Source organism: Formica exsecta, unplaced genomic scaffold (assembly GCF_003651465.1).
Source record: "Formica exsecta isolate Colony F162 unplaced genomic scaffold, ASM365146v1 scaffold303, whole genome shotgun sequence".
Classification (NCBI taxonomy): Eukaryota; Metazoa; Arthropoda; class Insecta; order Hymenoptera; family Formicidae; genus Formica; species Formica exsecta.
In genome coordinates, this window is record NW_021850289.1 from 187,676 (window position 1) to 210,306 (window position 22,631).

At 34.9% G+C, this 22,631-nt stretch overlaps 1 protein-coding gene across 2 annotated transcripts in view; it reads right to left on the bottom strand.

The window, feature by feature from the left end:
- LOC115237664 overlaps positions 1-22,631 on the bottom strand; it is a 106,704-nt gene that overhangs the window by 8,414 nt on the left and 75,659 nt on the right. For both annotated transcript variants that reach the window (XM_029810862.1, XM_029810863.1), the window contains exon 5: positions 9,540-9,587. In XM_029810862.1, the coding sequence (XP_029666722.1) occupies positions 9,540-9,587 (48 nt within the window). The remainder of the gene's footprint in view (positions 1-9,539; positions 9,588-22,631) is intronic.

Genomic DNA, 22,631 nt, shown 5'->3' on the forward strand with positions numbered 1-22,631 from the left:
CGGCATTCCGACGGAAAGGTATCGTCTGTCCTTAGCCGAAGCGAAATTACTGACACAATGGGACAATAGCATTTCAGCGACTCTCGGGCAGGGCGCGCTTATCGATTATCGTCGGCCAAAAATACGCGCGAAAGTATTCTTCTGTATCGTATCCCTCTCTATTTCTCCTTCCGATACTCGACGGCCGAATATCGTGTCTCGGATGTATCGAAAATATAAATGCGCGTATCTCTTTCTCTCTTTTTCTCTCCCTCAAGTGAGACGTATTGAGAGTTTAATGATGGATAGTGAAAAAAAAAGTCTTAAGTATGAGAAATAGCATGAAAAATATCCATTGCGTAATTCGCTGCAAATATTTCGGGAAAGATTTATCACGTTTCGTTGGTATAAGGTCAACGAACTCAGTGTCTAGCGCATAATCTGTCTCGACGTGCATAATCGTCGATTGGCTGGAAATATCTCAATTTAAGAGGATGCCGGACTGTCCTGTTTTACCGGCCATAATAATTATATTTTTGTACACCGAAATTTTTTTATTGGTTACATGAAATGAGAAATCCTTTTCCACGATTAAAGTATATACATCAACAAAGTGGGAACCTTGCGCTTTTATGTTAAAAACGAAGAAAAGTTAAAAAATTACAGTTTTTTATCGGCTTCTTGCGTCAGGTCGTAACAATATTTGCTTAATATAAAAGTTGTGCAGTTTGTACGTACAAAATCAAAGAAACCGTGACGCTTCCGATTGTGATGGGAACTTCCATGTTTTCTTCTTAAAATTGATTAATCGTAAGCTGTCTATTATTATAAAGCTGTCTGTTAAATTTTCATTCCTTATAATTTTACCACATTTTTTGCAAATTTATAAACCTTGGTGTATTTCCTTGAATTAAAGAACATAAGAGCCATTTGAGATGCAGATCGATATTTTTAGCAATTATTTAAAATTTAATTCAATTTTGGACTTGCATGATGGAACAATAGTGAATTCGTAAAAAAAATGTATATTTAATTATTATTTTATTCCAACGGAAAGATATTGCATTAGTAATTTTTATGTCACTTACTTTTAATAAAAAATTAATTAATGAAAATTTGTTTTATGAATTACTTGAGACATTTCGCGTAGATCAATGAAAGTGCATGCCCTTGCGTGCTCGATGAATCAACACTTTTACGCGCTGTTGCGTCGGTGAGCTCGCGAAAGACTTATACTCTCAAATTGTACGGCTTCTTTTAAGCACAAGTTCATCGAACGAAAGAGTTAAAAGCATGGTGCGCGTTAATTCTCCTTAATTGTTCGAGTTGAGTCAGTAATTCCAGACGACCACTCGTTCACTTTTTTAAAATAAGCAGATGGACTTACGCACAAACAAGTCCGCCTTCCTCTCTATTCTCAAGATAATTGGACTGTGTCGACAATTAAAATGCATCTAATTTGTAATACCAATTATGATAAAATCTATTAAAAAGAATAAATACTATAATTTCAAAGATAACCGAGCAATGTTTGTTTGATTCATTCTTAAGAATTTACTCAAAAATTATTTAGAGATTTTCATTCTGTTTTAAAATTACTGATACCATTTCCAAGTCTTACGATGTTGGGTAATCGTATAAAAATCAGGATGCTTTGATGCGGAAAAGGGGAAATCGAGGAAGGCAAATAGAGAAGGCGAATCTTTAGTAAAGCGAAAGCGTGGCGCGAGTCTATATTGGGACGGTGCATTCGTTATTCCCTTAATTCCACCTCTTCCGTATCGATTATGCGAATACCATCGCTGACTCGACGGCTTACGCGTATGCGTTCGTGCGTGTTATATGTTTGTATAGGCGCCACTCCGCCCGCCATCGAGTGCGTGCGGAGCGAAAAAATCTATATCACTTTCGGACTGCGTATAAAACAGCTTGCGGAGGAGAGACCGTCGCTTGCACACATACACATACACATGTGTACGTGTTTTATCGACTCGCCTGTTTGCGAGATAGTATCGTGCCGGCGGATTTAGCCGGTGAGCTTCGAGTCGAAGGTTTTTCGAGGTTCCTTCGCCGTATTTTATAGACGCCGTTCATATAACTCCATATTTACTTCGACGTCTTCATTTATTTTTTTAATCTTTTCAGTGTCTGTGATATTTTTTATTTCTTACGTTGGATATTAGAAACAATGAAATTTCCAAAGATTATTTAAAGAAAGATCCACAAGCTTATTATGCAACTTTTTAATACATGCGTTGAAAAGTTACGAAATAAGTGCAAGGCTCTATCGTTTCTTATTTTTATTATTTTTGGATTTGAATCCGATAATGAGAAAATTATATGAAATATTTATGTGAGAATAATAAAATTAACAGAATTATTAAAAATTATATATAATGCACTTACGCTTGAAAAAGTAGCAATTGTAGTTTCAAAATTATGCGAATCATCCTTTGGCAAATTTTTCAAATCTCAAGATTTTTGTAAACGTTTCCTGCTTCGAACCGTTGCTGGGAGCGAAAAGCAAAAAGTTTATATAATATATATGTGTGCTCTTGTTTGAAACTATAACTTTGCAAATGTTTTCGCGCTGCAAAAGGTAAAAAATACTATATGGAAACACGTGCGTGTAAGTAGTTTTGTGCGCGAATATGTGTGCAAATGTATAAAATACGGGTCCCGTTCCAAAAGTTTCAAAATCGAAACTTTTTAAGCTTACTTTTTTTCCTTACTGCGCGACACTTCTTCTCAGTTTGTCAGTTTCAAATAGTACAAATAATACAATGTTGCTACCTTGATATCGACTTGTAGAAAAAACGGCAGTTGCAACTTTTCACAAGATTTATACTATTTATACGTGAACTGATTAAATGTTAAATATGTCATTAAAATAAAAAAAAAAACAAAACAAGAAACGATTTAATCAAGAGTGCCATAGATATTGCGAATCGATAAAATACACGCGTACGACATATGAAAATAAAACTTTATAAAAATTTCGTGATATATTTTACGTGCGAAAAAGGGGTCACCCGTTACAAAGTCGCAAATTTAGAGAGACGATAAAATAGAAAGCTTTTTTTTTTTTTCGTGTCTCTCGAGCGTAATAATGTCCCAAACGGAACGTGAAACGTAACGAAACATAAAATGAAACGATGCGTTTATGACGATTGTTGTATCTATGCATATAGCATTCGATTCTAACAAAATCGCTCTTTTATACTAAAATATCTCATCTATGAGAGATTTTGCATTATATAATTGAAACACAGTGGCCATATTTAAATATATTTCATATAATTTAAATGTATAATACTATTTAAGTAAAAAGGGCGAATTGTAAATATACAAGATAACGCATTTAATTTGACAACCTGTAATGGCTTTTATTCTATTCAAAGTACTATTAAAAATAAGCACATGTTTTTAATAATTACTATTTTTCTTTTTTACGATCGAATTATATTTATGCAAGAGTTTTTATAACGAACATATTCATATAACATTTAATTTAGTTTTACGATGTATGACGACTGACGTAACAAAGTTAGAAACGTACAAACATGTAACCACGTTGCAAACTTTGGTCATTTATACATTCGTTTTATATATTCTGAGCGGATTACAATAGGGGATATGTATCTATTACTTATATTAGAGCGCGCCAACGTAAGTTTCTACGTAGTTTTTATAGATGTTATTTTGACATACTGTTATTAAAGACAAACTCTCACAAACGAAATGTATCACGCGCGCTCTCTTATGAATATCCTCAACACACACACACTTCCTACACAAAACACGGACATATATCCTTTGCCAACGAGATATTTATTAGCTAAGTTTCCCCCGCGGAGATATTTTAGCGGAATGATCGCGTATATACATATATCTTACGCGGAAACGTAAGCGCGCATGCTATCGACATATCGATTTTACGCCGGAAGACACCGACAAAAGGGGAATCGACTTCACTCAAACGAGACTACACTTCGTGTGTGTCTTCGATGAAATATCGTTTGAATATGAATGGAACCCAAGTCGGCGTCGTCAAGGCTCGTAGTCCCAAACTAGCAGGAAGCACCTCGTTCTCTCGTCTCGGTCTCGTAGCTCACACATCGTCCATTCCGGTCTATAACTGATAAAACAGAGGAAGCGTCTGTCCGATTCGATCGATCAATCTTGATCCGAGATCGATTCGTATTAGCTTTGCGAGTCGCCATCAAAGGTCGTTACGGATGAGCGAAAGATCAACAATGATATCAGCTTCCCGATTTTTTATGACTAAATCTTCTCGACTTAATTAAATGTTTTGTATGACTTGTCCTTTCATCATATTATCCACTTCATACTCGCTGTAGGAAAAAAATTATGTAAAAAAAAGATATTCTAGAGATAAAAGAGTATATCATTTTTATTATTGTTTTGAGATATGTAAATAAGATGGTTTATTTCAGCAATTTGCAAAAGTGAATTTAATGACATAAACTCGCAAGAGAGAGAATAATATTTAAAAACTGTTATATATCTCTTTTACATCTTTTATTATATTTAATTATAAATGTTCGTTGTCTAAAGCCAAACCGCTAAAGTCAATTATATTGCAATTCACGAATGTCTACCTTGTTATTTGCTCGATTGTATTATTACATCGTTTGTCTAATGAACTGTAATTGGTGGTTTTCGAATCGCTGCACGTATAGAAGACATATGCTTCGAGAGTATCAAAGATGCAATAAACCGATACTAGATAGCTGCGATTGTCTCTGTAATAGCGTAGCATGTATATTCCTCCCCTCCTCGTGCAATTAACCAATAATATAACCGTTTCGCGGCGCGTGCAACGTCCAAAGTATGATACAATTAGCCGCGGGCTCGCTTTTATTACTTTGATTCTATCCGCTTTAATCTTATTGCACGTCAACGATCAACCAAACGCGACGAGATATTAACACCAAAGAGGAACAATAATCCGGCGATGTAGCGAAACTCGCGAACGCGATACGGTACTCTGCTTTTGTAATAAAGCCTGTGTGAAACGCGTAATAATATTACCGGCTCGCGCCCATGCCTTCAGGCGATAATACCAATTCGTATACCGTATCTGAGTATACGCGATTATGTGCGGTTTATCTATTGCGTTTGAAATTGATAATTACGTTAAGCGCCGAAAAATCGTTGCTTCCCTCGAGAATTTGATACCACAAGCTTTTGTGAAAAATATCTTATAAAAAACACCTCGTAAAAAATATTTGTTAAAAATATTTATCTTAAAATAATACCTCGATTTTTACAAAGTTATCGTATCTCGTATGTTACATTTCACCATGTGCTCAGTTTGATGTTTATTATTTATATTTCTGTACATGTAATTCAATCGTAATCAAATCAAATTTGTTCTCAGATATATTAGTATTTTATTTTTCATGTCATGGTAATGAAAATAATATTTCTTCTGTTTCAGTTGACGTAAAAGTGTAACTGCAGTCCGCTATGATTCACGAGGTGTCAACGATCTCTGTAGATTACTGATGAAATTCTTTTGAAAAGATAAGTCAGCAGAAAAAAGTTCAACAAGGAGTAAGTATCCAAGAGTAGAGAGTTTTAAACTTTAAACATTCCATTAATATCAAATGTGCTATCTTGTCTCAGTCTCTTCAAATGTCGATATCACGACGTCTATTTATCTCGAAATATTGCATTTCTAACATAAGATATCGATAAATTCTAATAATATGTACAACGAATTGCGTCAAACAATTATTAGACTTTTAATACATTTTACATTTTATATTTGTACAATATTTAATGTTTGATAAAAGGTCCTATCTCTCTTTCTCTCTCTCTCTCTCTCTCTCTCTTTCTTTCTTTTTACATGACTTAATATATTATATTTTGAAAATTAAATCATTCTATAATACAGAACTATACTTTCTATACACACAGCTAATTAATTCACATTAAATTATTTTTCACTAAAATATAATACTGAACTGATATTATAAAATATCAACTCATTCACATATTATTCAAAGAAAATTCATTTTTACATAAGACTCTCGCAAAAAAGATATACGAAAGACATAATGACTACTATAGTTCTCAAAAGCCTATACGTTTTTCACGAATTAATCTTTCATTGTCTAGTCTTTTCTGTTCGAAAAAGCACACTTATCAAAAATGTCGAAACAATCGGGAAATTTCATAATGAAAACCATTGACGAGAAGAGAGTAAAAGATAAATCGTTGCGTTGCTTTAAGAATTCGCGCGTGGGGTACCACGATATTACTTCCGTTTACTTACATTGCGTCCGGAGTCAATGCACCCTCTCTCAGGTCGGAGACGTTGCTGTACGCGAGTGTCCGTACGCGGGTTTCCGGAGCGGACGCGAAAACGGGACGCGACGCACGACGAAACGAGTAGATCACAGACGAGACGGAGACTCTTCGCTATATGTCTGACCTGATGAGGCCTTTATTCACTTCACCGCGAGCTAACCGGTCATACCTCCGGTAACTCTTGACGAGAGTAATCCGCCGTCGTTGCCGCTGTCGCTACCGCCGCCACCGCCGCCGCCGCCGCCACGACGCACACTACGGGCGTATTGTGTCTCGTGCGCGTGTACTACCGCCCGTGGCTTCGGTGGGCAAAAGAAAAAAAAGGAAGCAAAGAAACCGTCGCCATCGCCGCCGCCGCCACCGCCACCACCACCACCACCACCTCCGCCGCCGCCGCCACTGCCGCCGGTTTTATAATCAATATTAGTTGACGGAGAATCCGCGCCGCGTCGCCGCTTTGTGGGGGCCGAATAGTGGGAGAGAAAGTGGGGGAGGCGAGCTCACGGCGGTCTCTTCTTTATCATCGTGCTTGCACAAGCGATAAGGCGATAAGCTGTTTGGTGGCGGCATGTTCTCGTCGTTCACATCGACGGTCGACGGTTTAACCCTTGACCCGAAAGGCTGTTCAACCCTTTACTTTATCCCAAAAACAATTTTAAGTAGTAAGAATTGGGTAAGTTGTATAGCCATACATAAACATATTATTTTCACGTGTGCATTAATTTATTCCAACGAAAGGTAGCAGACCTGTTGTAAAAAAATGAATATTATTCTTAAAATAATTTTCTCAAACAGTTTCTAAAAAGATTTATGATGTATATTTCTTCTATGTGAAAGTTATTTATTTCTCTTAAAAGAATTACTTCACTTTTAATATATTTAAAAAATATCAGTTGCACTTTTAACATTTCTTAGACAGTTGTGTTTAAGATTGAATGATTAAGCTATTATTGAAGAAAGTAAGCTCTGTATCGATTGGATTAATTGCATTTGGCGTCGCTGCGCGAATTTGAATGTTCATCCAATCGTGTTGCGGGGGCGTACGGGAAACGGAAAATGAGTTTATCGTATTATCGTCGAATCGATTTTGTAGCGAGAAGGTAACGAATGTTGCGTTCTGTTTTAATTAGAATTAGTCATGCATATAACAATTTTTTAATCGTATCACGATGTGATAATTGTAGATTTCATATTACGTAATATTTTTTTTAAATTATTGATTGGAAAGATACAATTATATAAAATGTGGTTTTTTATTAATGGAAATATTATTATTACAATACATAAAAAATTATTCAGCATAGATCTGATATATATACCTATTTTAAAGAAGGAATAAAAGTATAATTGAAGCCCTGTTTATCTGCATTGTCTCGTAAAAATTATTCTAATTATAAAACCAGAAATTGCTTGCTTATTTCAACAACGATCATCTTACGATAATATTATTTATATACATGGCAAAAAAAAAAGAGATTTTATCACAATATGACTGGTTACTCCTCACTTTTCGCTAATAAAAAAATTCTTTTGATGTCTCATCAATGTAAAACTGATAATAGGGTGTGGTGAAATGTCCTTTTTAAAAGAATCAAGTTGCGCGAGGTGTTCGTCAGAGGCGCGTCGATTTGACGACGCCGACGTCGGCGTCGGCGTCGGCGTCGGACTCTGCACGCCATCTCGACGACGTCGATTCCTATGAAGGCGAAGATTATCATCGTCGGGAGCTGGTACGTCGATGGGTTATCCGCGGAGTTTTACCCCACGGGGAATTATCCCCGGTTCGCGAAACAATTTTCGAGGGTTGAAAAAAGAAATTTTGCAAGAGCGAAGATACAAAATTCGGATAAAGCATTACTTCAAATAACATTTCTACGTTCGAATCGCTTTAAAAAGAAATTTTATATTCAGTTTGTAAATATATAATATTTATTCTTTTTATATCGTAATTAATCTTACAATCTTTTATCCTGATATCAGTGTGATGCATCGACTGTATCAAAAGGATAGTTTTTTATGGATCATTTTAAAGTCACAAATGAAGACAATAAATAAAACAAAGGTGTATTAAGTTACAAAAGATTATCGAGATAAAAATATGCATCGTTATATAACGTAATGTAATATATTTCAACGATTGCTTTACATTATCATTATATGATTTATATGAGAAATTAATGTAATCGATGCATGCGTGCGCATATGCAAAGTTATTTTTGAATAGAATATTTTTTTTTTTGGTGAGCGTATTCAATTAGGAGAATTTTTATCATCTCTATTGCAATTTTATCGTCATGTCGTTTTGCATTAACACTAAAATAGAATAGATTATAAAATATGTGTGTAGATACAGAAAAGATAATTATGTGATAAAAATTTTCACGTTTAGCGAAAAATAAAGAAAAAATATGTATCAAAATATTCTTTATTCGTGTGTATACGTGATTGTATCTGTTTTAGTTCCAAGTTAAAAATACTCGGCATAACTTGGAGCGTTTCCTTGTAAGGCGATCACTTTGTGCCGTGAATCTGCTGTAGTTGCAGCAGGGTGGGCTCGTAGATAAAGACGAGAGGCTCGGCGCGTATCAATTTCATGGCCTACAAACGGAGGAAGGGGAGAGGGAAAAAGGTGCAGTCACTTGAGAGAATAAACGGAGGGAGAGGGTGAAACTTGAACTCGGGAAACCTGATTGAGACCTCGCTAATTCCGAGGGTTAAGTTAAGCTCGTAATGCGTCTACTTAAAGGCCAAGGAGGAGGCGAGAGCGAAAGAGAGGAAAGGAGGGAGCCAAAGGCGATTGCAGGCAATGCAATCTGGATAATCCTTTCATGGAATAGTCGATCTCGTGAGACAATAATGACTAGGAAGTCAAATAGATGGCCATTTGTGTGGCTACAAATTTAGCTACTTTGATGCAAGAAAAGCCGATGGCAAAATTCCTCACATTTTTACGCTGATTGAATAATCTTATTAGCATATTTGTCATTTATTCGGTTTAACCGGCCGAATTTTTTACATCTTATGGAACATACTTAAAAATCTCATTTTTTTTTCTCTTAATTGTCAGTTGAAAATTATCGAAAAAATAAAAATGGAATTAATTAACAACCAATGATATAATACATACAATTAAATTAACTAAAGCAAGCAGCAGAAAAAAAAGAGAGGCTGAATTCCGGACTGCATTTGCGAATAAATTTGTATAAGACATTGAAACTCACCGGTATCATTGGACTGTCGCCCCTTGCCATCTGGATTCCACTCTTCTTCTATAAACAAACAGAGAAAATAGCGATTAAGAAAAATTATTAATGGGAAAGCAATATGTAGACGACTTAAAGTTGACGACAAAAAAATAATTAGAGATATATAATTTCTTTGCGAAATATATATTATATACGCAAAAATTATAAATTATATTCTATAAGTATCTAGAATATTTGTGGATGCAACCATAATTTTGAATTGTCTTGCTATAATATTTTTTTTTCCATATCTATATATCTTTTCCTAGCTACAATAATAAATACTATCTTTTTTTTATTTTCTATATAATAGATTACATATACATATATGATTAAATAGCCATATAGAAATGAATCAGTTTCGTTTTAAAAAGGCACATATTGGTTTCCAGCAAATTTACAATTATTACAGTATGGTAAGGTACTTGTTTGGGAGTTTCTAGAAACTTTGTGGTAACTAGTATCGGAAAGTTCCGGACCGACTAAAGTTCGAATTTCAAAAAGTTACGGATATTGCAGAGGCCTAGTTGAAATCCGCCATCCTCGTATATGATACTTTCCAAACTAGTAGATACTTGAGAAAATGTAAAAGAATACTTTGAAAAATTTGCGAACTATTTTCCTCGATCAATCGTTGATAATATGTTGTGAGTTTGTATGCGATCGATATGTCACTATAAAAAAATCTATAAACGGAAAAGTGTGTGTGTGCGTGTGTGTATAAAGAGACTCATATTATCATAGTTCTGCTATTTTTTCCTCACTATTTAAATTTTATCGTTTAAAAGTCGTGGAAATCATTCAAGCTTAAAAAAATTAATGTTATTAATTTTACAATTCTTAGAATCAATTTTCTCGAGAAAAGTCTCATACGAAAAGATTTTATTCTGCGTATATCTCGATATATTTTTGCAAAAGAAAATTTTTGATATCCATGATTTAGAACGCACCCTCTACAAATTGTTGGATAAGTGTTTTATAAATTAAAATATATACATATTTCTTGTATATATTTTACCTGAATATATGAATCCATTTGTATACCTTCCATATAAAGCTGTGGCCACGCATGCATAATCGCGCGAAAATCAACCGAGCGTTCTCACGATGCTCGAGACCTTTTTTTTCGTCCCGTCTCATATATTTGCACGCTTCGTATATTTATGCAAAGTGCACGTCGACATATGACAAACTGCAAACTAAAGCGCGAAATCGAACAGAGATGCATCTCGTATGCATGCGCGCGTGCATAGGGACACATGCGTACACTACGTGCGTATATATATTTATGCAAAGCGCACGTTGTCACACACACACACACACACGTACACACGTGACAAACTGTAAATCGAACATCGTATATCGACTGTGCGTATATCCTGTGCGTCGCGTATCTACATCCATAGGATGTTCCAGGCTTAAGTAAGTTATCGTCTATGGATCTTTTTATACATTTTTATGTCTCCGGAAACGTAAAGGATATGGAATTGCAAAAAGAGGAAAAAATTTGTATATTAAATATTAATCACATATATTTTTATATTGCAATAATTAATAATTAAAATATCAACACTCTTTGCATGTAATTGATTATGGATATTCTGTGCATGTTTTATGCGCGTGTTTATGTTTATATATATATGCATGTGCTGTAACGCAAATGCGAGTCACGCATATTTTATGTCGATTGTATACATACGGTTATACATGTGCGTGTGTGTATATATATTGTGTTATGTTGCTATTGCTTATCCGAGTTGATGGTGCATATGTACTTGACTATGTAAATTTATAAGGATCTTCTATGTAACTATTTCCGCATTCTCAGCCATGCGGGAGATATGAATTTAGATTTATACCATGATGACCCATTTTCTTCAGGAAGCTCATTTAGCAGGCCAATACTCATTAATAATACTACTCTACGTCTTTAACGCGTTTACTATTGTTTATACGAGGGAGGGAGGGGGAGGAAGAAATATATTAATTATAGTTTTGTCGACGAGTTTCTTGAGTTAAATACAATATTAAAATAATAATGTTTACGACTAATAAGCAATTAAAAATAAGTAATCTTTTAAAAGCACTTTTTATGCGCGCATGAATATAATAATTGCAGATATCTTGACCGCAAAAGTAAGGCATGGGTAAATCGCTAATTTTAGATAAAACAATGATATCAAAGTGCTGATATTAAGAAAAGCGAAAAAGGGTGAACATCTTTTCGGTACGGATAAGAAGCCTCTCGCATACTTTTTCATCACTTTCTTTTGAAACGTATAGACTCTGTTTACGAGTCCGTTGAGAATTCGGGACTTTTTCACGGCGCGTTTGGCACAGTAAACGGAATTTATATTCCGATTCTCTAGAAAGAACGTTCGTTATACGATGGTACGTACGCCAAGCTCGGAAACAGAAATTGTAGTGCTCTATGTCTACGTCATCAATTGATCGTTCTGTCGACAATGGGTATTTCGCGATACGTGTGATTTCGCGGATCCCGCGTTGCAGATGATCGCTGTCGCGTAATTGGCGAAACATGTCGCTTTCGGTAAAAAAGCGATCGGCGCGATTGTACCGCAGAATATTTTTCAATGAAAATTAACACATGGTAGTTAGCACGCATTGTGCATGTGTGCTGTTTGCGTGTCAATTGAAAGACCGAGTGGATGTTGGAGTTTGCGTTAAATTTATATGAAAATTGGGATAACCGGTTAAATAAATGATAATATTTTCTGTATTATTACATATTTGTTGTATACCACGTACATATTGATATATTATTATATATAATATTATATCGCGTGAATATCATATATTTTTTAAAAATATATAAAGTTGTTTGAAGAGAGAAGGATGATCGTAATAAAACCAAAATAATTTCCTTTGTCATCCCTCATCTATTATCTAGAGATTTTAGTAATAAACGCGGCACCTAAAGATAAAATGCCGCAGACCCGGGATTAAACTCAGCGAGGAAATAATCCTGATTACTGTCTTCTAGGTAGACGGATTATCGTGATACTCGGTCATGATATGAAATGTATGACATATAAGCGAACTTTGCAAGATTTTATTAAGATCTATTAAGATCAAGCCGATATAAACTTATAGATTATAAAGTATACAGAAGATAATACTATTTTTTTTTTTTTAATTACTGGTCATTATAAAATGGCTAAACGAATGATTGATATTTATTTAATAATTATTTATAAATTATTTGGATATTATGTCATTTCTTTTCACACGTGCATCAAGCATTCAATATAAATTTAAATGCTGATTTTGTCGATTAGCTGTCGTTGATTCGTTCTTTCAATTTGCACACACGAGCATTATTCACAAGTTTGTATGGTGTAAAATCTCTGACAAAGAAACCGCGAGGGAGTGGTAAAAAATCGACGGCATACGTCTCAGAATACTCATATTTCAGAAAGAGCTCCGTGAATACTTTCTATCCACTTCGTACAAAGAAGAGTTTGTGTACGCCGAGAAATAGCCAGTGCCATAACAGAATGGGAAATTCGCTGGAGGAAAAGCGAATGAGGAAAACAGATTGAACTGAGGTAAAATGTGCGAAGAGAAAACCGATAAAATATATCTATGAGAGGATCTAACAATAAATCTCGATATCGAACATAATACTCGAAAATATTCGTACCCAATGACAGATGCTATATAGAAAAGTTTAGTTACGTTATTACTATCGCGTACGATATGTTATGCGACGCATGACGATATACAAGATTGAGCGAGAATATGTCGCCACTTTTACGTCAAGTTAACGTCACCCCTTGATATAAAAACTTATGTTTATATGAAGAAATTTTTACACACAAATCTTTTATAGTGGATAATACAAGCTGAAAAATAATGTTTCCATGTATATATATATATAATATATATGGAATAAAATATTTTTCGATAAAGTCGATTTTGAAAATTGAAAAATTAATGTCTGTAAGCATTTTTTTGGTAAGCATGGTAAAAACTGAACATGAAATCAACGAGAGGACAAAGTTACGAAGAGAAATGTGCGAACGTATTTGAGCTCGCAGGGAAGAGGAGAAATTGTGATAAAATAAAGTAAAGTCACGAAAGCTCTGACACCACCTCCGCATCCTTATTACGCTTTGTTGTCGTTAATCTAACTTTGCGAAAGTTTATATTATTTTATTGTGTTATAATAAAATATCGTTACTGGAATCATGTAGAAGTGCCTCTTATACCTCTTTCATTAACTTTCGCTATATAAATGTTTGCTACAAGAAGTCACGATAAAGCCACGATAAAGCAGTGCCACGATAAAGTGGAATAAGACAGATATCTTTAAATACAAATTTTATAAAATTGTTTAATAGTTACAAAAATCTATAGAGAAACTAATTTTTAAAGTAAAAAAAGATTTCTCGGCAATTAGTGATTAATATCGCGAATAAAGGCAGAAGCAAATAATAATTTCGCGCTATATATATGTAATTGGAATATTTTTTTTATATTCTATCAGCCTTACAGTTTGATCACGAAAGCAAGCGATATCAAAAGAAAAGCATATAAACTTTAACTGAAGTTGAGCAGTGTCTGTAGCTATTGAACCATTGAAAGAACGCTCGAAATAAACTTTATTCGATGAGAAGCAAACAAAAATTGTTTCAGTAGGCAAAACACGGCGAAGATCGAAGCGCGTCGAGATTATCACGAAAGAAGAACAAGCAAAGAAACAGGGGGACCGAACGAAAGCAAAGAGAAAATTCATAGGGCAAAGTGAAGTAATGCCATCTATGAAAATCGGGCACGAACTTATGCAATCATCCAATATATGTAATTGGAATATTTTTTTATATTCTATCAGCCTTACAGTTTGATCACGAAAGCAAGCGATATCAAAAGAAAAGCATATAAACTTTAACTGAAGTTGAGCAGTGTCTGTAGCTATTGAACCATTGAAAGAACGCTCGAAATAAACTTTATTCGATGAGAAGCAAACAAAAATTGTTTCAGTAGGCAAAACACGGCGAAGATCGAAGCGCGTCGAGATTATCACGAAAGAAGAACAAGCAAAGAAACAGGGGGACCGAACGAAAGCAAAGAGAAAATTCATAGGGCAAAGTGAAGTAATCCGAAACTCACACAACTTGTTTTACCAGCTTGAACTTTAATCGAGCTACTTTCTTCGAAAGAGTATTGCGTAATACGAATATATATAAAAAATTCGCCTTGTTCCATTATCGGTATTTTTACAAAAGATATTTTTTACGGGATAAAATGATCATTTTTGGATTTTTCAAAATAAATTATACTTTTCATATATTGATAATTAATAATCGTTAATGATAAAAGAAATATATAGAAAAATATTTATTTTGTTTTGCTAATGATAAGAGATTTTCTATTTAATCGATTTAAATCTGAAAACACATTGACACATTTTTGGCTTTTTTTATTTCTAGATTTGTTTTGAACATTCATATTTAAATCGATTTATTCATTTTAGAAACAATTAAACATCACTCGTTATACGTCCTATGATATCAATATTTTTAATACGAATTAGAAAAAATGATGGAAATAGTAACGGATACTCGGTTCGGATTATCAGAGATTGTAACGAAAATAATGGCGAGATCGGCGGTCGACTTCCCGTCCTTACAATCAGCTATCGTTACCTGAAGCCTCGGAATCGGAGCCTGGCGTGGGGCTAGCATCCACACTGTGCCTAGATCCTTGGCAGCACTCACTGCACTTGCTGCACATCGTCCCCGGCAATAAAATCGACGTGAACGGTTCTTAACACTTGTCTTCGATCGTGGCGGTTCCGGTCGTCGGCATTATACGCGCGTAATCGTCATCGTTTGAAAAAACTCCAAACCGTGCCAAGTTTTGCCGATCATCGAGCGTCGACTATCGCGTACGCGAACGGACGGTTTTAAACCGTAAATCCGGTTTTATCGGCGATTCTCATCGTAAAGCCGCGAGCGTTGACTGCAATGGAATTTTCTACTCGAGATCATTCGACTCTTTTATTGATAAAGGAACATGATTGATAAATGAATCCGTATAAAAATTGTTTTTATAATTACTAACAATTTTACCTATATGATATTCCACGCGCTGTCAAATTAATGAAATTTGAAGATCTAATTAGCATAAAACTAATTGTTTATATTTTTGGAGAAACGAGAAACACACACACACACACACACACACATTCTCTCTCTTTGTCTCTTTCGTTAATTATCGTATATTTCTCATATTTATTAAAAATTGCAAAATACTATCGGTCGAGATTTATATCAAAAAGAAAAATTTAATCCACGTGTGAGATTTTTGATTAATAGATAAACGTTGACAATTTTTAATCTAATAACGACCATTAATAACCGCGCCGTTGATATCGGTTAGCAAATATGCATTCGTAATATTCGGCCACCCCCGCGTGATACTCGGCTCCTCGTTTAACCTGGCGAAAGTGAAATATATAACCTACCACGCGCCTCTAATGGATGTGAGCACTCGTCGTTAACGAGATGAACGATGCCAGACTTGCACGAGAGCATGGAGGAAGAATTCTGCAAATATGGAATAAGGACTGAAAGAGCACTGTTCATTTCGCGTATGCGCGGATTGTAAAGTCACGAAGCACGCGAATCCGGCATCCCGAATGGAAACGTGATTCGATTAGCTGCGAAATTAGGGCGATGGAAATATCGCAAAGAAATATGAACGTTGTAGTACGAAAGAAAACCGAATTTATTCATATGAATGATATCGAGAACGTTTTAACTACGTAAACTCGCATGTGCATTTTAAAATACTTAGGTATTCGGGAATTCGTTGCTTATATCATACAAATATGATTAATTGATGATTATTATCAATTTTGGATAGTCGTCGTTAACTGTGAAGAGTTAAAGCCGATAGAGATCGGATATCGACAGAATTGTGAACGATGGCCGGCAATTTGAAACATTCAAGTAGCGGTCATTGTTACGCTCGCCACCGATGACCATATCGTTGCCTGGCGCTATTATTTGCAAAACTAACGATTTGCGATCGTTTTATCGCTTTTATTATTTCCAATATTCCATCGTAAATATAGCGTATACATAAAACAGTGCCGCAAACTATTTTGCAAGAGAAACATATTTGATTAACGTTTTTTAACTTTAATATGTTTACAAAATAATTCAATTAAAAAAGTTTTATCTATTTTATTAATAATGTTATTATTGTTAACAATGATGTTAATACTGTATGTTGTTGATTGTTTCGGACATTATGAATATTTGAGTATAAAATGGATATGAGGTTTTGAAAGAAAATTCAACAAGATTTTTTCTTATCAAAGCGTTTACTACTTTATTCCTATAAACGCGTTTAGATGTAACAACTATTGCATTAGTAAATAGCTATCGTTGAAATTATTTTGCAATTATAAATTATGCGATTATTAAACATGATAATCGATAATTAATGACAAACGTAAGAGCTCAGTAGTTATGGACATTAAATGTCAGACAGAATAGGAAAATGGTGATAGATGATGATAATATTCCGACAAAGAAAGAAATGATTGATATCTGTCAATTGTTATTTACTAATAAATAGAAAAAGGATCACATTTATACAATAACAAGAAAATTTTAATAAAAAATAATATATTATTAATAATTATTGTTGGAGATTTTAAAGAAGAAACTATCTCATGTAGTTTTGCTTTCAAGTTGCAAGTTTGAAATAAGCTGCACTCAAAGCGAAGTAAAGGTCAGATATTAAAAGCATCTGTGTTGTTGTCGAGATAGAAAGAATTTAATTCTCCTGCCAGTTGCAAACAAAATTATCTCCGCCACGCTCTGCGTCGCAGATTTTATCATTTTAAAATATCAACCTGTTACACACTAATCTTCAAGTTAATCAAGTGCGGCGTGAATATTTTTGATACATTGAAAATTTATCACACGAAAATTATATTTCCACTTTCCACAATTAAGGTTCGAACAGAGTTTCAACGTGTGAAACATCCTTATCGCTGCACATTGACATCGATTAAATCATGAATGTTCATGTCTCGGAAAATTACACCGTTGTTCGAATCTCGAGTCTCGAGTCTCAAGAGAGTATATCTATATACTTATCAAGTCAGATGAAGCTGGATCGAATTGAAATATAGATAAAGATATGTTTTAAACGCGCGCGCGTACGGTATTTAATCTCGAAGCTAAAAAAAGCACCCTTATTATCTTGTTTTAAGATGTTGAGAAAATAGATTTAATTGTAAAAACTAAACTACTACAATGTTACATAAATAAATTTTTTTTTTTTTTTATATATTAATATTAAAGTATCTTTTCCAATATTTTGATCAAACTTGACACTTGCATATAACTTCTAAATCATAATAGTGGATGAAGAGAAAACAGGGGATACAATGGCGCACTGGTAAAAATCAAGCACCACAAAGCTACGCAAACAGAATTTCGCGAAATATTCACTTTTTCACAGTGAAAGAACTGTTCAGAGGTTTTTATGCGACGAGAAGAAGAAAAGCGTTCCCAAAGCAGAAACAGAAAAAATGGGGTATGAAAAAAATTGCCGTTAGGAAACACATGGTGTTCGTAGGGACGCGTCACACGTTTATCTCATGCGAGTGTTGCGGGCGTTCGTGCGTGTTTCGTTTCGCATCGTGGAAAAATGATACGCGTATACGCGGCTTATGCGTGCCGCGGGCGAGGGCGGATAACTGGAGCGACGGAGGGGTCGGTTACTGGGGCAAAAGTGTACCCGTGCGCGTTACGGATGACCGATAGATGGGTGCATGCGCGTGCACGCACCCACCCCGTCTCTCCCCACGCTCATTCTCACCTCCCTTCTCCTCCCTCTTCATCCACCAACTCCCCGTATCGAATATACGTGCACACACCGCTTATTTTCCGTTTCGAGAGATGGATCTTGGTACATGACACGCTCGATTGCAGGTACATTTCTGTGCGCGTTTTTGTGGACGAATGATGATCCGAAATCGATGAATTTTCCTTTGATACGGAAGAAAAAGGGCGAGTCGTTATCGCAGTCGCGATGATTGTGATAATTATGAAGAGCGACGCACGCGAGCGGAAGGATGCTTTGCGAGACGCGGGAAAATGACGCGGCTGTAATTTGATTAATTCGATCCTCGTTATCGCCTGGCTCGTGGTTCGGTTCACTCTCCACTCTCGGCAGTGTTACAGCGTCATTACGACTATGCGTGGAGGAGAAAAGGGGATGGGGAACATTTGAATATTGGAGCATGGTTGAATAATTTATATAATTTACATATTCCGCACATCTCCCGCGATAAGAAGTAGAGCTCGGTGTCTTTCGCATTTTTGCAGTGTAATATTTTGCATCTCCGAAAAAGAGCGGAAAAGGATTTAGTTAGTAAAAGATATTTGCAAACGTTTAAATTATTGAATTACTTTTTAAAATGTAATGCCCTCACGGAGGATGATGAGAAATCCCATGCAAAGTGTATGCGTTATTTGCTAAAAAAAGATATAAAGTTGTCGTGATTTTATGCTAAAAAGATGAATATTGAATATGCAAAAAGGATTGCCTCAAGAGTTGGCACTTGGAAATCGGCGCCAGATCGCCGATCGCCCGTTTTATATCGAAATGGTACAAATTAAAGGGCGGAAATCTGCATCTAGTTATCATTCTTCGAACATGCCATTACACAAAATCCCGGTCCATTTCGCACGTTTGTCGTATTATTTTTTTATGGCTACCTAAAGCGCACGAGACACTTTGATACATTTTGCCGTCAGCAATTGCATTTACATTTCAAAGGAATATATCGGGAATAGTGACTGCGACATCGACGGTAAATACGCTTCTTTTCTTCAGATCCATCTCAACTTCGTACTACAATCTTTTTTCAATCTCGTATCATTTCACTTTAAATCTCTTTAACATTTTATCTCGTCATCTTATTACATTCTTCATTCGAACCGATAAGCCTTTCGTGCCTTTTAAAAACCGCTAATACTGTGACCATCAGCTGTTTTCGATTTGTGAATTATTGATATTATCAACAAGTAGCACGATATTATATATTGTAATGTATGAAAATATGTAGAGAAAATTTTTCATCTTTGTAAAGCAAGCACGAACGTTTACTTGTCGGATCTTGAATGTGATGCAAGAAAACTAACGTAAATTTCCGTTTCTCGTGAGATTCCGTGTTAAAGCTATGCTTTAAATAAATTAGATAAAGGGAAAACGAGAAAAAGAGAGGAGAAAGAAAAAAAATATCCTCGAGGATATAACGACGTATTGGATCAATGAGACGTCAATGCATCTCCGGCACGGAGGTAGCAACTTCCTGGATATTTCCAGCCTCATCTATTAGGGCTCGTGAATGCGCCACGGTCGGATTTAAAAATAAAATCTCGTCAGCGTTCCGCTTGTGTGTCCGTGGAGTATTTTTAATTACGCTTAAACGCGGACGGACACGTCGATCTATCGACTTTATGGCCGAACGAGCACGGTAAATAGCTCGTGTTTCTTTCGCATTTCAGTGACGTGACGGCGGCCGCCTTTTACAAGCAGACATCGTCTAGGTATTATTCGCGGATTTTTCACCGATCGTAAAAGCGCCGACCGATTCGCGACAATGCAATGCCAAAGATATGCGGATTCGTGATCGTTTCGAGATCGGTCGATATCGAAATCACTGTGGCTTCTACCGCCGGTTACACCTCTGTTCTCTCTTTCTGTTTTCTCATTTTTGGCGATCTATCCTATATCGCGACACACGCTTGCGCTACTCTCTCTCTCTCTCTCTCTCTTTCTTTCTTTCTCTCTCCGCAATATCTGATTTTATGGGATTCCGCAAACGGGATCGGCAAACGGGTACGTATTTCATAAACTAACGGCACACACAGACAGGCATTCGAGAGCCTAATATCGTCGAATTGGTTATGCATGATTGCCGCATAGGTATTGGTTCCGTTCCGTGCAGATATCGAATATTGAATTATTCAACTGACAAAGAGAGAATGACTTATGTTTCAGAGAAAAAATTCTAATAAAAATAAATATTTTAAAAAGAAAGATGTTTCCGTTTGTCAGAAATGAAATTTGCATATTAATTCCTATGCGATTGTATTGCAATTTTTGCAAACCTTGAAATAAACTTTCTATATTTATTGTTGTTTGAACGTAAAAATGTAATGATAAATGATAAATTTTATGAAAATTTTCCGATTTTCTCATTCTTTACTTTATACAAACAGTAAGTAACTGAAATATTAATTATTATATTATTAATTACCTAATTAATAATCGCATATTAATTAATGTTTCAATCGTATCTTTATAATTAGTTACTTACACGTAAGAAATGATTGTAGTGCAGCTTTTTTTATTTTACCGAGAATGTTCAAATATCGCGTGAAAGATAGATTGGAACATAAGAAAACCATGAAATTTTAATTAATCATATGAGAAGGAAAAAATCGCGTGGAATAATTAAAAAGATGTGAAACAGGGAATATAAAAAAACAAGAAAAGTGCGAAAAGGGAAAAGAAGCTCGGGAAATATAGTGCGACTAAGTTGATCGAATGAGAATTCTCTTCGCGTTATGTTTTTTATTAAATATTGCAGTATTTTGATATTTCTTTTTGCTAGAAAATATAATCTCTCGAAAATATATGTGAGGTAAAGTCAGTAGCTATATTGTCTAAAAGCTGTAGTCAGAAACATATGGTGCTTAATGGATGGCTGCTTCTATTATAAATTAAAAATGGGGGAATATATATATTTTTTTTTTGTTATAATAATGTGTGTGTGTGTACATACATATATAATTTGTATATTTTCAACTCTTAAATATTTTCCTATTTGAAATCTCTATTTTGATGCACGAAAAGTATTAAAAATATAAATAGTTGATTCACGCTGATGTGAGCTTTTATTAAATTCTCTGGATATGATTTTTGAAGCATTCCGTATATATGTGTACGGATGCTGGGTCAAGAGAACGTGCACAGTTACGTCACCTCAAATTGAACGTAATTCGGTTGCTGGAATCTGGACACCCGCACGCCATGCAGAGTTTGCTCGAACGAGGGACGAAATTCGTCTTGAAATTGGGTTAAGAGAACATGCACACCAACGCTGCGTTCCTAGCCAATATCCCTCAGCCGTTTAATCACCGATTATTATCAGTGTTTACCGTACGATATGCAAGCAATTGATCGCTTTTATACGTGCTTAAATTTTCGCGAAGAAAAGACAATTGAATAATCAATTGTATTATAAAAAGTATTAATTAGATCAAAAATCTTTATTAAAAGAATTTACATTTTAGAAACATATTAACGTTTAGTTTTTATAAAAAAGTGTATTTTTAAGTATATTTATTATTTTATTTTATGTATAAAAATGGCTTGTTGATGTTCGTTTATAAAAAAAGTTTATTAGGGTATTGTTTTATTTTTCATTACAAAAGCTATCGGTAAACGTTTCTTATAACAATGGGTTCTTCCATTTTTGCTTCCTACATCTTTAAGGAAGTGAAATCCCTTCAGGCAGGCGGCAGGATATAAAAAGATAATGACAAGTACAAAGAAAATAAATTGGAAGACAACTAAATGAGAATCAAAAGAACACAGCTTTACAAAAAGAGGTTACTTTATGTCGAATGATAAAAATTATCCAACGAAGCGTTGCTAGAAAGATATTCTGCAAGTTTTTCCATTGGACGTTTTATTTACGATAAAGTTAATAAGATCACAAAATATTTTTTTATTCGCTATTTATTTAAGTGGAATTTTGATTTATATTTACGCAAATTTTCTTAAGTGTCTACTATCTTTGGAAAAGTATGATATGCGTCAAAATGAAAACACACAATATCGCCGAAGATAAAGTGAAAGACGTAAGACTGATAGAATAAATTGGAAGATGACAGTAAATCAATACGTCCGAGACCAATATCAGAAAACACGGAAGACTTTCAATTTTATGTCAGTTACTTATGTCAGTTATTAGGAAAATTTATATAATTTGCGACTAGAGTCGAG